This window comes from Eurypyga helias, unplaced genomic scaffold (genome assembly GCF_000690775.1).
Source record: "Eurypyga helias isolate BGI_N326 unplaced genomic scaffold, ASM69077v1 scaffold371, whole genome shotgun sequence".
Classification (NCBI taxonomy): Eukaryota; Metazoa; Chordata; class Aves; order Eurypygiformes; family Eurypygidae; genus Eurypyga; species Eurypyga helias.
This window is the reverse complement of record NW_010228672.1, coordinates 139387-156015: the sequence shown is the minus strand read 5'-3', so window position 1 is coordinate 156015 and position 16629 is coordinate 139387. Positions and strand designations below refer to the sequence as shown.

Below are 16629 nucleotides of genomic sequence, written 5' to 3'. Positions count from 1 at the left end.
GGGGAGAGCTGGGACGCCGAGGGCGCGTCCTCCCGCCCGCCCTGCCTCCCTCCCCTCCCCGCCGGGCGCGGGTTTCCTCCCGGAGCCGGAGCTGAAGCGGGGCAGCGGGCCGCCCGTTACCTTCTTCCCGGAGCGGCGAGCCTGGCGCTGGCGTTTCGAGTCGTAACCCGAAGTGAACGAGCCATGGCGAGCGAAGACAAACAAGTTGTTCAGCCAACAGGTGATGATGGAGGAGGAGGAGGAGGTAGTGGAGGAGGAGCGGGAAAAGAAGGAAATGCTGCTGAAGGGGGAAGTGTGCTGCAGCCTTTGAATCCAGGAGTCCCCATCCGAGGCATCAAGATGAAATTTGCTGTGCTGACAGGACTGGTGGAAGTTGGTGAAGTGTCCAACAGAGACATAGTCGAAACTGTCTTTAATCTGGTAAGTTGATTGTGTTTTTTGGGCATGAGAGAAAAGAGCAGTGTATGTGTGCAGAAGAATGCCATGCTTTTCTGATGTTATTTTTCTGATTTTTTGTTTTTTACATGCTTACAGATTTCAGCTCGGTGGTTCTTGCTTACAGATCACAAAAGCTGAAAGTCAAGCGTATGAGCCTCTCTATATACATTTAGGCTTGAAACAACTCTAAACAACATCCTGCTTAGTTTGCCTCAGATAAATTGTTGCTTTATTTAGAACTGAGAAGTATAATGTTTAAATGTTCAACAGGTGTACTCAACAAGAGAGTTAAATGTTGATTTAGTAACTCAAACTGTCATCAAATCACACACGTTGTTGTTTTAAGCCAAAACAACTTTTTCCATGAAGATGTTTATGTCCCATTTTGCTTCTCATTTGCTTTGGAAGTACGCAGAACTTTCGTGTTCTCTCTGCAGGGATGGGGGGAGTCAGGGAGCAGTTCGTTCACATGCTTTACTTCCTCTGCTTCTTGGGAAGAGTTAGAACGTGGCTTCAGTTAGAACGTGACGTAAGGAAGAAGTTCTTCACCGAAAGGGTTATCACACACTGGAACAGGCTGCCCAGGGAGGTGGTGGAGTCACCATCCCTGGATGTGTTTTAAGAGACGGGTGGATGAGGTGCTGAGAGATATGGTGTAGTGGTGGACAGATACGGTTGGACTGGATGATCTCTAAGGGCTTTTCCAACCCAGTGATTCTATGATTCTATGATTCACTGTCCTTTTTTATTAATGAATTAGGTAGGTGCTTTTTTTGAATACAGTATGGAAATATTTAATATTTCATGACTGATCTTGCTAAAAACTGAGGATACCACTTTTCCTGTCAAAGCTGCAAACATATACTGTTGAACTTCTTGGGCCGCATTTAAAAGAACTAGGGTAGTTATTAATGTTTGCTTGCTGGAAGAGACCAACCATTAGGAGAAAAAACTGTCCTTAAGTTTACAAAGATACTCTAGCACTTTTCAGAGGTCTCAAAACATCTCTAAAGTACTCATGGTTCTTCCTTCTTCCTTTTAGTGAGCACCTTTGACTTTAAAACAGTGTGGTTTCTGACAAACCAGGAAGTGAGAGCGCATAGTAATATAAAGCTCGGTAACAAGGGAAGTTCACGCAAAAGGCATGCTGTTTTCTAAATACTCTTTGCGTTTCAGTTATTTTGTTAGTAGTATTCTTTGCTACGCACAAGTTTTAACGATCACTGAATATTTGTGTGCTGTGTCTGCTTAATGTTTTTTTGTTGTTATCTTCTTGGGTTATAATGAATGTTTATTTTTGTGAGTATTTTCGTACTAACAGAATGTAATTGTCTAAATTGTTTGGATTAAAGTCTCAATATAGAGGAATTGCAGTACTGGCAAAAATGAAGTGCAGATCAGAGGTTTTGTGGATGCTTCAAGTATGAGGAAGTGATTTAAGTTACTTAGAGTCCACTTGACAATTGTCTGACGAACCCCAGTGCTCAGATATATGGACATGAGGATCAGAAGGAAATTCTGGTAGTTTACGATTTAGGACACTTCTGTGAGGGGAAACTGTTCACGAGCGTATTAAATTTGCCTTTGTTTCTAGCGTGGGCTTTTGAGCGGTGTACTGGAGGTGTATTTTATGGCAGCAAAGAGGGTCAGCAGAATAATTAAAATTTAAAAAGCTCCCTGATCCTGGGTTTCTTTTACTGCTCTATTTTGGAGAAGAGAGGGACAACAACTTCAGCTTGATTCAGAGAATCCTCAGTTTTAGATTTAAGAGATTTGGCCTGTGGACTGCATTCTCCTGGATCTGTATTTCCCAAACAGGAGTAGGGGAGCGTTTCTGGTCCTGGAAAACTTAGAAAATCTGTTTTCACTTTTTCTGCAAGTGAAACAGCATCCCTGATGTCTCCGAGAAGATTCCCCAACTCTTCCAGCACACCTGCTTACTATGTGGGAGCCTAAAGTTCATGCTCCCACACCATGTTATTTTATCAGAGCAGACGTAGTCCGTTGACAGCTATCATGAAACAACCGGTCGTTTGGTAGTAAGGACACTTCACCTGGATTACATGAGAACAAAATCCAAATTTTTGAGCAATAGTAAAAAAAAAAAAAAAGTAGGTACCTTGATTTCTTTGAGTCCCAGGAAAACATAACTACTGGTGACTAATTTGGAAGGAGAAGATGTCTCGATGTTCTGTGGTTTTATTAAAACTGGAATGGTTAAAAAAAGAAATCAAACCAGCCACCTAACTCAGTTTTTGTTACAGAAAGCATCTATTTTCTGGATTTTTTTTTTTTTTTGGTACAAATTGTTAAGCTGACTCCTGGGATAATGAGATCTCCCCACAAAGTGATATTCATCCATCTGTCATCAAGTTCTGCCTCTGTTCAGTCGTTAGCTGCGACCTCTTTGTTTTGTTGATTAATATCTCTGAAGTCACACTGTTCAGAATTTAGGGATGTGAAGCACTGGTTAACAATGGTGTACTTAGTTTTCTCTGTGTCTATGCAGGAAAGGTTTAACCTTTATCTGAAAAAGTGATTCTTAGCTATGGCTCTTCTGGTAGTTGGTTTCCCAATAGTTGTTGGAGCGAGTTTACTCATGTGTGTGCAGGTGCAGCTGGGGCTATGGAAACAGTGCTGTGATCTGCTGCTACTCATGGGGTTAAGCCCGACATAACCCCTCCTATTTGGTTTCATTCAGTCTGGTGACTCATAACGGCACTCCCTCAGTGGTGTTAGCAGAAATCAGGTAGCTTGCTTCTTGTACTTTGGAAGGAGGAGATGTGTGGTGTTTGGGGGATTTTTTTGGTCACTGAAGTGAGACATCCTTAGACCAGAGTGGAAGGAAGGCTGGGCAAATCTGTGTCAAAATAGGTATGTTTTTACATACCTATTCTTCATAGCATAACCACCCTCAAACCTGAAGAGTTTGGTTTTTAAAAAGGAGGTTAGCTGACCTAATTTTCAGTTTTTGAGCAAGCATGAAAAGCTGAACATGAGCCGGCAGTGTGCGCTGGCAGCACAGAAAGCCAACTGTATTCTGGGCTGCCTCAGGAGAAGTGTGGCCAGCAGGTTGAGGGAGGGGATTCTGCCCCTCTCCTCCGCTCTTTTCAGCCCCCACCTGGAGTGCTGCATCCAGCTGTGGGGCCCTCAGCATTGGAAGGATATAGACTGGTTGGAACGAGTCCAGAGGAGGCCACAAAGATGATCAGAGGGCTGAAGCACCTCTCCTATGATGAAAGGCTGCGAGAACTGGGCTTGTTCAGCCTGGAGAAGAGAAGGCTCCGGGGAGACCTTTTTGCAGCCTTCCAGTACCTGAAAGTGGCCTACAAGGAAGCTGGGAGGGGACTCTTTACAAGGGCCGGTAGTGACAGGACAAGGGGGAACGGGTTTAAATTGAAAGTGGGGAGGTTTAGATTAGGTGTCAGGAAGAAGTTCTTCCCGGAGAGGGTGGTGAGGCACTGGAACAGGTTGCCCAGAGATGTTGTGGATGCCCCATCCCTGTCTGTCTTCAAGGCCAGGCTGGATGTGGCTTTGAGCAACCTGGTCTAGTGAAAGATGTCCCTGGCCATGACAAGGGGGTTGGAACTAGGTGGTCTTTAAGGTCCCTTCCAACCCAAACCATTCTATGATTCTAATTATGCTTTTCAAGCTTGCTGTAGGATATGGAGGTTATGGTGCGTTTCTTTTTTTTGTGAGGGCGAGTTGAGCCCAAAGTGCTGTCTGCATGTTCCTCATTTTTAAGGGTATAAAAGGTGGTCATGCTTTATGTGTGAAAGACTCAGAAGGTCAAAAGTCTGAAGTGCACAGTAATTGACCTGCTGCTTATTAAAGAAATTAAAGCTTGTGTGGTCCTTATTCCTTGAGCAAATGACTTCTGCAATCCCCAGTGTTGGATCTTGGAGGTGAGAACCACCTGTAATGTTTTCTCTGTCCAACAGTGTAACAGAGTGCTTAGTGAACTCACTTCTAGCATGCATCAGAAACCTAGTAGTCTAATTTGATTGTATCTGGAAATTCTACTCCTAGAAATACTCAAATTGATCTGCTCTGTTTTGGTCAGTATTCTCTGAGAACCTAGCTTTCCAGCTCGTGTTAGATATGGCTTTATGTATTGCAGCACTTTTTTTAAATTGAGAGGGAAAATACTGACTTTAGGAAGGCTTATTATTCTGTGAAAAACTTGGAGAGCACATTCATGTTCAAGTATTAATCTGTTCTGTTACTTTTGTGTTGCACAGTAAGCTCAACTATGGGTATACATTGCTCATGCTTTGTGAATTATATTTTTAATTGACTTTGGACAGTGATAACTCCCTGAATTTCCTTTGTATACAAATCAGGTGTGTTCCTGTTCATTACCTCATGTCTGCCCTTGGCCCCCTCCCCCCTTCATTTGTTAAAATAAAAAATCTTCTGGTAGGAGAAGATAGTAGAATGGAAAAATAAATTATTTACAGTGGAATCTGTTACTAGCTTAAAATAGCGACCTGTTTTTCATAGTAAAACAGAAAGATGAGGTGACCTCCTACTAATGAAGAAACTTTCAAATAGAGTAGTAAAAATAATTCAGCAATTGGCAAAACTTGAAAAACGTGTGTATATATATGTATTATTAGTTACAGTACAGGGCTGCTAGTGTCAAAGAAGATCTTTAGAACCTAAAGTTTTCATATGTAGAGAATGAATTCTGTTCCGGACTATACAACCAGCATTGGAAATACAGGAGGTTCTGCAAATCTTTTCTACATGAAATGTTTGTGTGGAGCTTCTTCTCTACTCTATTCTGAACGGCCTTGTCTTGTATCATATGTCAATGTTGTCTTGTTTCCAAGTTATTGCAAGTTTCTTGTTTATATATAAAACTTAGGTCACTGGAGATCCTTGTCAGTGAGAGCCCTGTACCTACTGAAAGACAAGTGTTTTGTTCATAATGAATGCTGTATGTGCAGGGGTTAACTATCCTGCATTAATAGGCTTACAGTGGAAAATGGATTTCTGGCAAAATTCTGCGGTGCTTCAAGCAGATGACTGTACGGCTATTGTCCCCTCTCTGGCGTGTTGGTATAATTCAGCATGGGGACTTCATGCCAGAACTTACTCAGGTCTCAAGTCGACCAGTGTATAGAGACAACAGATATTCTAGACTTTCTGCTCTTTTCTAAAGAAATGCCCTGCCTTGCTCTAAGCCAATTTGGTTTTAAAAAGCTTTAGCACTTCTAATTTTTCTATTGACTGTAATACAGATACAGGTATTTGTTTTGGTTCTTTTTTTTTCCCCTCAGTCTGTGTTGCAAAGACCTTTTAAATAAATGTTGTGTCTGTCTCTTTGGTGACAAGAATGTGCTGTTGTTTCTGATTCCACTCGTGGATTATAAGGTACTCAACAAGAGTCCCCTAGTGATGAAGTGCAAATGAGAAAAAACCCTAAGATTTCTAGCACCTTTGGAGGAAAAATAATTGGATTGGAGGAGCAAAGACTAAAATTACTTTAAAATCTTAATTTGTTACTTTTCTCACATCTGCCAGACTTAACCCACAAAGAAAAATCAATATGACTTTTAAAAGTTCCTACTGTTTACTTCCTTTGTTTCTTCTTTTTAAAGTAACCTTCTTCCCCCAACCCCACTTGGCTTGTTTTTATAGGACAAATCTCAGATAAATGTCAGGGCTGCCACTTGTTTGCCTTCTGCTCATGTGCCCTCTGCTCTTTTTTGTCATGTCTCTATTGCTATGGTTTCTGCACTATAAATTCTTTATCGTTATTCATATTGAAAGCTAATGGCATCACCTGCTGATACAACAGGTTCCTAATTTGGTATGAAGGCTTCTGAGATGCTAGTATAATGGATTTTATGAAGTAGAAATTCCCCTTTTTTCATCTCTGGTCACAGATGGTTTTTTGCATGTAGCGTCTTGTAGAAAACCCCCAAAGCTAATGCTGATAGAATCAAATGTATTACAGTAGTAAAAATGCATCGTAAAAGTCTCCATAGCAATGCATTGTTTTCATTACCTTACTGTATGGTTTTAGACAATACTAGGATTTGTTTTCTATATAAATTTGTCGGCGCTGATGGCAAGTGAGAGTAGCAGATAGTTTCTAGAGCATCGCTGAATATTGTGTGTTTCTGAATATGTGCAGTCTCCCCTAGTAGGTTCCCAGGAAGTACACCTCTGGCTAGAGTTATCCTAGTTCAGTCACTTCTGTCCATTTACAGTGCAGATGATAAGGTAAGACTGTGGGTTTAGCTGGGTCAAGCTTGTAGTGTTGGGGTTTTCCTTGTTGTTGGTGGTGTGTTTTTTGTTTTTTTTTTTTTTTTTTAAATCACAGTAAATCGAACAGTCAGCTGTCTTCGTGGTCATGCATGGTTTTACTCTTGGTGAATGAGGGGAATTTAGCAAAAGACCTGTGATGCCTCCAAATCTCTCTCAACGTCGTTTTTATAAAATCCATCAGATGCCAACTTCTTGCTGACCCCTTTACGGTGGGAGGCTTGTGCCCAGTTTGATGAGTGAATTTAGACTCCTTGATTCCAAGTCATCTTCATGGTTTTGGCATGAGGCATCTGGTTTGGGCTCTGGTAACAGTAGATGATGATTTTTGGTAAGTTCAGCTGACTAAATGAGTCTGAGAGATGTCTTTCACCAGATTTTACCTAAAATTGTGTACTTTACTCAAAACCGTTGAATAATAGGAGCCACTTGTCCTTCACTTAGAGTAATAATTACACACCTTCATCTTCCTAGAATGTGTTCTGAGTAGTTACACTTACTATTGAAGTGGTGTGTATTGTTGGATTTTTTTTTTTTTTCAGGTATTGGCACAGCTTGGACATTACTTTGTAGTAGGTGGAAATATCACCCTGCATAGTAAGTGTAGGAATTTAGGGGAATCTTGTGGTCAATTGAGAAAGGCATGGAATGTAGTAAGTGAGATGGTAATGGAAGTCTTGGATTAGATATGCTGATGATTTAGGAGGTGACTCTGCAGAGGACCTGATTTGTATTTTGGCTGTGGCATCAACTCACATGACTGCAACTTAAAACACATAGGCCAAAAAAATATTGAGGCCAAAATCCTGAGACCACACAGGAGAATGTTCAGTTTTTCTCACTCTTCCTCTAACTGGCCAATTTTTATAGCCTTTTGTGACCAATCGGAAGTTTCAAGTGTCTATGAAAGCCCGTGAATGACATGTGCTCTGTTTTTTCCAGAAGTGTTGGCATCCTGTACTGCCATTAGTAGGCTCTGTATAAACTTAAAGCTAAAAAAGTAAGGATGAACCTGGCATTTGCATATGTCATGTCTTAATAATGCAATATTTGGTAGACAATTTTTAATTAGCAGACTGTTCTACAAGTAAGCCTGTTTAAAATCTCTTCATAGCATACTTAGAATTCCCCCGCAGAGGGGAATGCATCAGTTCAGTGACAGATTTTTTCTAGTTGGTGTCCTGTAACAAAGGAGAGAGAGTCAGGTATCTATCGTGACTGCTTGGCTCTCTCTAAGCAGTATTTCGTATCACCTCTGTCAGACAATACTGCGCTAGATGGACCATTTGCCTGACCCAGTAGTGCAGATAGCACTGTAATGTAGTGACCATATGGACTGGCTCAGGAAAAGCATTTGCGGATTAGGGAATAAAATGAAATGAGTCAAAAGCATCAGGGAAATAGGTGGATGGCATGTCAAGGTTGCTACAAAGGCTGGATGTTGTGGAGTGAGATAAAAATAGATAATTATTCATGTCTGTTGAAAGATTATTGGAGGGATGAACCAAAGTGTGCAGATTCAAGAGGAGTGTGAGTGAAGAGAAGTTTTTTGAAGTGGCTGTACTGGACAAATACTGGGGATTGAGGAAAATCAGAGATGAGGTATTTGCTTAATTCTTTTTTAAGGCAGTATTGGTTTGGTATGGTGTTTAGTACTCAGTGTCTAGTTAATTGTACATTCAGGCGCTGAAGTTTGCTGAGAAGTCCCAGTGTTCTGAAAATCATCCTGCAATTGTTTTTTTTTGGTGTGTGTTAAGATTTCAAATCTGATGAGAGATAAAAATGAGCTCTCTGTGGTTTCTTTCACTGTCTGTATATTTGTTTTACCACCTATTGGGGAACCTGCAGTCATTCTGAACTGTGTTCCACTTGATGTGGTGTTCTGACTTTTTGGGGTTTTTTACTAGATAAATTGGTAACTTAAAGCTTTTAGAATTTCTGTCTTTATGTGGTCATGAAGTTTTTTAGGAACCTTAAGGAGGAAGCTTTAATCTGTTGCACACATTAAGTAAACTGTATGTTTTTTTTATTGGGTGCGAAATAGCTACTTGCTACCTTTGGTGTTTCTGTGTATAAACCAGAGTATTTTTAAGAATATTTTCTGTGAAATTCAGTCTTGCATGCATTAAACCTTTGCATATATTTTTAACGAGCTTCTATTTATTTTAAATAGGTCAATGTGGAAGAAAGTTTTTGTTCATAATCACTAATTATAGTTAGCTGACTTTTTGCCATTCGAATGTCTTCTTCAGCCCCTAGAGGCCTTGCTGGCCTCTTCGTAACATTTTGCATGATGGTTTTTGGTATTAGCTTGACCTAATTACTAATGTCCTAATTTAGATTACATTTCTGCTTTAACTAATTCTGGATTTTTCTGTTAGACTTGGGATCCTGCTAGAGCATATTACTGCCTGTCCAAAACCTAGTTTGGTCATTATTTTTAGTCTGGGAAACCTTCGGGCTTTGTCTGGGAGCTCTGGGCCATTTGCCAGGAATCTGAGGGCTGTAGTTCATTTGCATAAAACAGGATACTATTGCCACCTGCTTTTTTAATACAGTGTGTGGCCAGTGGAGACTGTAGTTTCCAGTATGCAGTGCTGCATATTTAGAGCAGATAGCAGTCGAGATGTATTGTTGCACAACTGCTGAAATGAAATTCATTAAATAATGATGCTACATGGGTTGCCATTGTACCTTTTCCTGAGATACTGTAGGCTTTGTGCTGACCAGAAGCTTCTTGAAATGCGTGAAGAGCTTGCATTGCTACAATGCTTTAGATTCCAAAGCTTTACAAATAGCCATAAGTAGTTTCTAAATAGAAACAAATCTGTGGAGAAGAAAACCTAATGCCTTCCATTGCACTGCATTCCTCTAGTAATAACCGGGCAGGTGGGAGAAGCTATGTCCCAGGCATGATTTTCTTGTTAATAGCTGCCTTGAAGTGGTATTTAAATGAGAATAGCTAGTGGGAGAAGGATGTGCTCTGTTGCCTTCTGTAAAGTCCTCTGTGAGTTTGAGCTGCAAGTCTCTTTTCTCCAGCCTGCGTATGAGTAGTTCTGTTGGCGTTTTTGTATTCCACATACATCTGGCTGAAAAAATTCATACGCACTATGCAGCAAATTCAGATTATGTTTTGTTTGAAAAGCTGGAAGTGAGTTGTTCAGGCAAAAAAGCGTTGGATTTTGCTGATGCAGCTGAAGAAGGCAACACTCAGAACTACTGGGTTAGCTTTCCTTGGCAACTGGAAGTCAAACCCAGAGTAACCTCTTAAGGCTCATCTGTTCTATGGAAGCGTGTTATGTGTGTTTGCATCAATCCTGCCCCTGCCTCCCCACTGTGCCATCAGCGGTTTTTCTCTGTGGTATGGACAGAAGTTACAGAAATGAATCAATGAAATGAAGTCTGTTGGATTTGCCCCGCTTAGATACTCATAATTTCTGGTTTTATACTGGATTAGCCGTGTAAACCAGTAACTGTAACAGTGCATAGGGTGATGTGTAGCTTGCTTATTCTCTTTTGGGAACGCTGAAAGGCTAGAGGCACCAGTAAGCAGGAGGTGAGATGGTCACTGCTGTGGGAGAGCAATTTCTCTTACTATTAGGGCAGCAATGAACTGGTAGCATCATTTTGCTTTCTCAAATATGATTGGGATGGGGGAGGGTGGGGAGCTGTTTGGTAGAATACCTGTTGCTGTAGAATTGTTTAATAAAGGCTTTGCAGATCCTGCAGCTTTTGAGTTTTAGTACTCTGTTATTAGAGAAGTCTTTAAGTTATGATGCTTGCGCTTCTCTGGATTAAAGCTGTGTTTCTAAGGACAATTAATGGTTTTTTTGCATGATTATTAATGACTGAGGTGGACCTTGGAATCAAGTAGTGCTTAAAAAACCCAATACCACTCACCCTCCCCACCCCAAGGTTCTTTATTTGGAATGATAGACGTAAGTTCAAAAGAATGGCCAATGATACAGAAGTAGAATTGCTGATAAGACTTAAAACAATGCAATCGGGGGAGAATAGGAGCCAAATGACTAATGTTGGTAATGGTGCATGACTGTTAAATCAACAAATGGAAACTATCAGTCCAGTCAGCATCTGCCTCCTGCTAATGTTTTTGTTGAAACTAAGCATGTGATTTGTCTGTAGTTTTGGTTGTGATCTTGGTTGAAAAGAACTTGCAAGCTTTTTCCTTTCTCTCTCTCTAATGGAAGCTTAGTTGTACTGTAGGATTTGGTTCCAGTGTATAATTTAGGTGCTGTAATGCCTGACTTTCTGTTATCTGATATGACTATGAAACCAAGTAACTGTGACTGCATTTTTAGAATTTTGAAATAGCTAACATGAGATGGGGAGCTGTGTGTTTAATATATTGCTGATGTTATAGAATGGGAGAAGACTGAGATGTTGGGAATGGATATTTCAACTGGGATTGCAGGAAGTTCTCTGTTGGCTTTGTAATCTACAGCCAAGGGTCACCTTCTGAAGCTGTGATGTTCTTCACACTTCAGGCTTTTACACCAGGTAGCAGTGGTGCCAGTGCAAAACTCAAGTGCTGTGAAAAGGGTTCTCTGGGACAGAAACTGTGCCAGCAGTTTCCCATTTATGCAAATCAGTAAGCTCATGGGGAAAAGATTGTCTTGTTTTCTTACCCAGTTTTTTCTCAGAAGTAAGGTCTCAATCTTGTGCCATGCTAGGTTATCTACTGTTTAACCTCACACCGGGATACTCTGCTTGTCCTTTCTGTGCTCCCCTCCTCTCTTCCATGACCCTGCTGCCCTAGTCCTGGGCTGCAAACTTGAGTCCTGAGCACTGGCTGGGTTCTGTCGTGGGCTGGGGAGCTGTGAATGCCACCGTGTGCTGCAGGATCAGCTGACTGGCCGGGTATTGCCTTTGGGGAGATGTTTATTCCATGACTCATCTGAGACCCGGCACTAAAGACTTGTACCCTTCCTGTGTGCTGCTTTTAAAGTGAAATGTATATTGCTCTTTGGGAATTTTGCTGGCTTAGTAAAGTCTCACCTATGCAGGAAATGAAAGCCACCCTGATCCTTAGTAGGAAGAGGTTCAAATTGCCATTTGTCAGGAGTGCATAGCGATGGTGGTGTAAGGGGCTTGTAAGGGGACACCTTGTAATGCCTCTTCTGAGAAGGCCAGGTTCATATACAGCAAAGAATGCCAGATTTGTGGGTATGGGGAGGAGGCATAGAAAGAAACAAGTCTCAGACCTTGTGGTTAAGGTGTTGAATAAGGTTCTGCAGTCATTCATATATGACAGGAAAGGTTTGGAGCTGGAAGACAGTGGATTTCTTGCCTGCATGTTAGTGCTTTAGTAAAGTTTTGAGGATTCTGTATAGCATAAAGATTTCCTTCCTGGAAGGTGAATTGGCTTCACGTGGACAGATTTTTCTGGTGACTGAAAGATCACCAGGGTTGGTTAGACAGGATTTCAAAAACACAGAATTTAGATGACAGAAGCCTGGGTTTCTTGCTTCTGGATGGTGCTGTCATTTTGCAGAAAAGCAGTATCCCTGTTTCCAACTAGATCTTGTTTTAGGAGTCTACTTAGTACTTCTGTGTCCTGTCTTTCACTTGGGAGCTAACAATCTTGTGCCTTTCCTGTTTTTCTTAGCACTTTAAAGATGGAAATGTTCAGAGGGGTTTTAAATTAGATACGCAAAGAGTTGTTGGGATGTCTTTCAATTCCAGTCGTATGAATAGAGGTAGAGGTAACGTTTTAGAGGAGCAACCTAACTCAGCCCAAAGAAATTGTCTTAAAATAACATTACACATTAACAGTTTAGTTTAATTACTGTAACTGTGCCGTAGTAAAACTTGATTACAAACTATTTGTTTCAAATCCAAACTTTTGAAATCAAATTCTGGTTGTCTGAATGTCACGATTATGTCACTGTCGGTCATGTTAGAAAAATTGTGGCAGACTGGTGAAGTTTCTATTGACTGGAAAAGGGGAAACATAACTTTTTTATAACTTTTTAAACATAACTTTTTGAAAAGGGAAGAAAGGAAGACTTGGGGAACTACAAGCCACTCAGTCTCACCTCTGTGCCTGGCAAGGTCAAGGAACAGATCCTCCTGGAAACTGTGCTAAGGAACATGGAAAACAGAGATGATTGGTGGCAGCCAACATGGCAAATCGTGCCTGCCAAATTTGGTGGCCTTCTGTGTGCATTTCAGTGTAGTAATGTTTCATTTTACTGACAATAGGACTAGTCAGGCACAGGCTTAATGACCATTTTCTGGCATGTGACACCTGTTTTGTGGAATAGCCCTTTAGTTTTGGAATACACTTTCTGTATGTCTTCTGGGGGTTGGCAGTGCCTTTGACTTACGTAGCACTGAGTTAGAGGTGATCTTGATGCTTCAGTTTCCTGTTAAACATGGGTATATGAGGTAGGAGGTGAACAGCTTTAAATACATGTTTGTATTTTTCTTCCAGTCGAGTACTCAGTTTTACAACTTATAAGGGTCAGCTTTAATATTTTGTATGGATCTATTGTTGCATATATGAGGCTAGAGATGTAGTTAGAATTCTGTTTTGTTTATCAAGGATACCTCTAAATGGGTTTGTTTGCCTGTGACCTTACTGTGCACGTTGGAAAAAAGTGCTTGAAAGCACATACAAATTCTTGAAACAGGCATTGATTTCTCAATTGCTGCAGTTATATGTGCAAATTCTTATGTTCAGAAGTGCCTGAACCTCAAACTTAATCCAGAATTTTGAAGGCCAAGATGCCTTTGTTTAAAGATGTTCATAGTTTGGGCAAGAGGAGCTATGGTCCATTACCAGCATGCAAGCTAGCCATCCCTGATTAAATGAACTGTGGTGTCAAAGTAATAATGAAATGTATGTATGGTGATTATATTAATTAAATATTAGTTACCTAAGGGTGGTGATAGGTTAGTTTTTTTTGTCTCCAGGCAGTGCTTTATGTGTAATGCTGTGGTCATGATCTCTGTACGGTGTGGTTCCATGTTCTGTGAGCCAGTAAGGTGTTTCATTAGTCACTGTATTTGGTATTATGGAGGAGCATACTCCTCTTTGAAATAATTCATGCCTCTTGCTTGAATGAATTCTATATCAAAGATGGGTGGTTTAAAAGCAAGGAGAAGAAAGTGTTATTTTTATTTGCTCATTCTGTAAACATAGCAGGGCCCCTAAGAGTCAGGCTGGGCTCTTTCCTCTTCACCATTAGGTGCAACAAAGTGTCTGCAGACTGACCCAAGTCTTACTTGCTCCAAGTGGGTGGTCGTGACTGATGCCGCAGTTTTAGTTAAATGTAAGTTTCCTAGGAAGAGGAATGAAGGTCCAAATTTTTTACAAGATTATAAGCATACATAGAGTAGCAAGGCACTAGAAAAAGCTACTTCTACTGTACAGGAGCTACTTGTTTTGGAAGCATTCATGTATAGGACTGCAGAGAATTGGCAGAACTGAAGGTAGTGATAATTTTGCATAGGTGATGTAAACTAAAGTGCCTGAAGGCAAGAGCATGCAACAGTCACTGCTGTTGGAAGATACCTTCCTTCCTCCTGTGCTTTCTGTGCTGCTCCATCAAGAGGTGTTTCAAAATCGCTCCTTTATTCTAATGACAACATAAGTCAATAGGAAGTTGTATTGGGTTTGTGTGGCAAGGTTTTTGCAGCAGGGGGGCTGCAGGGGTGACTTCTGTGAGAAGGTGCCAGAAGCTTCCCCCATGTCCAACAGAACCCGTGCCAGCCAGTTCCAAGGTGGAGCCACTGCTGGCCAAGGCTGAGCCCATCAGAGAGGGTGGTAGTGCCTCTGGGATAACTTGTTTAAGAAGGGTGAGGGACAGAAACTGCAACTGCAGCTGAAGAAAGGAGCAAGAATGTGAGAGAAACAATTCTGCAGATACCAAGGTCAGTGAAGGAGGGGGAGGAGGTGCTCCAGGTGCCTGGGACAGAGGTTCCCCTGCAGCCTGTGGGGAGAGGGCAGGCTGTGCTTCTGCAGGCATGGAGGGTCACAGGGGAGCAGAGCAGAGACCCCCCTTCGGCCTGGGGAGGGTCCCATGCCAGTGCAGGTAGATGTCTGAAGGAGGCTGTGACCCCATGGGAAGCCCACGCTAACAGGCTCCTGGCAAGACCTGTGGCCCTATGGGGAGAGGATCCCAGGCTGGCAGGACTTACGACCGCGCGGGGGATGCGCGCTGGAGCAGTTTGTTCCTGAAGGACCGCACTGCATGGAAGGGACCCACACTGGAGCAGTTTGTGAAGAACTGCAGGCCATGGGAAGGGCTCGTGTGAGAAACTCATGGAGGACTGTCTCCTGTGGGAGGGACCCCATGCTGGAGCAGGGGCAGAGTGTGAGGGGTCCTCCCCCTGAGTAGGAAAGAGCAGCAGAGACAGCATGTGATGAACTGACCACAACCCCCATTCCCTGTCCCTCTGTGCTGCACAGGGGGAGGAGATAGAGAAAATGAGGGGTGGAGGGAAGGTATTTTAAGAATTGGTTTAATTTCTCATTATCCTACTCTGGTAATAAGTTAAATTTATTTCCCCAAGTTGAGTTTGTTTTGCCCATGACAGTATTTGATGAGTGATGTCTCCCTGTCCTTATCTCAACCCATGAGCCTTCTGTTATGTTTTTTTCTCACCCTGAGGAGGGGAGTGATAGAGTGGCTTGGTGGATACCTGGCCTCCAGCCAGCGTCAACCCGCCACAGAAGTTCTGTCTTTGCGTTTTTGTATCATTCGCTTTTACAATCCGCAATGTAGGTTCACTGTTGGCAATAAAAAGCTTGAGCTGCAGAAGCTTATAGGAGTTTATAAATTAACTATTTAGAAACATTTGGAAAGTTGTTGTCCATTTTCTCCCTGTAAAATGGTCCAGGTGTAAGTCAGTGGCATCTTTACTTCTGGACTGCGTCACTTGGGTTAAATTACAAATCTTCATCTTTGAAGCTCTGAAAATGAGCAATAATTGTGTTCTTTCAGATGAAATGTCAGGATTTTAAAGTGAAGACTAGAGATGTTAAAACAATTGAAAAGTTGCTTTTAAGAATCAGTGATTCATATGTTAAGATTACCTGATGTCTTCCCTTTCAAGAAACCTTTAAGGTTTTACTCTGAAGATCTAATTTTTTGCAGCCACTGTAGGATACTGTGTCCCAGAGGCATGTGTGGGTTCAGCCTTTGTTCAGATAAACTCTTCCAACACACAGGCTCTTGCTGCTTTGGAAGCAGCAGCAAATGTGTGTTTTCTGCTGGGCGGAGTCAGGCGACTAGGAAACAGAGTTGGGAGCTACAAAAGGAGGATAGTTATATTGGACTTCCACTTCTCAGCCCAGCAGATTATACTATGCTTTCTACTTGGAATTTAAGGAGAGTTAAGACTATTTAGTACCTGGCTGCCTCATTATGCTTCTTGCATTGTGTTTCTGTGAAGCATGAATTACGTTTGCCTTTGAAAGGAAGAAGGAAATCATATTCATTTCAGGTATCTTACAGCTATCTTCATGGGATATCAGATTTTTCTGTTGCTGATAATTCAGGTAGCAGTGATGAAGTTGCAACAAGAAGTCCGAGGGTGATTGGGACAACTGGTAGGGGATCAGGAGCACAAGTGATGTTCTCCTCCATCCTCCCATTGTCAGGGAATGATGAGAGAAGACATGGGAAGAGCCAGCAGATCAATACCTGGCTCCAAGACTGGTGTCACTGGAAGAATTTTTGGTTCTTTGATCAGTGCCTGGCTGGACCTGCTGTTTGTCAGCAGAGAAGGAATTTTGGGTGATGTGGTGATTGAAGGCTGTTTTGGGCATACCAGTCATGAGATGATAGTTTTTGATTCTTGGCGCAGTAAGGAGGGAGGTCAGCAAAACTGCTCCCTTGGACTTCTGAAGGACTGACTCTGGCCTGTTTAGGGGCCTGGTTGACAGCC

General features: G+C 41.9%; 1 protein-coding gene across 1 annotated transcript in view; it reads left to right on the top strand.

Moving 5' to 3' along the window:
- The first annotated feature begins 177 nt into the window (after nucleotides 1-177).
- Nucleotides 178-16629, top strand: part of LRBA (LPS-responsive vesicle trafficking, beach and anchor containing) — a 144480-nt gene continuing 128028 nt past the window's right edge. Inside the window, exon 1 of the mRNA XM_010159865.1 lies at nucleotides 178-420. Coding sequence (XP_010158167.1) covers nucleotides 184-420 — 237 coding nt within the window. The 5' untranslated portion in view covers nucleotides 178-183. The remainder of the gene's footprint in view (nucleotides 421-16629) is intronic.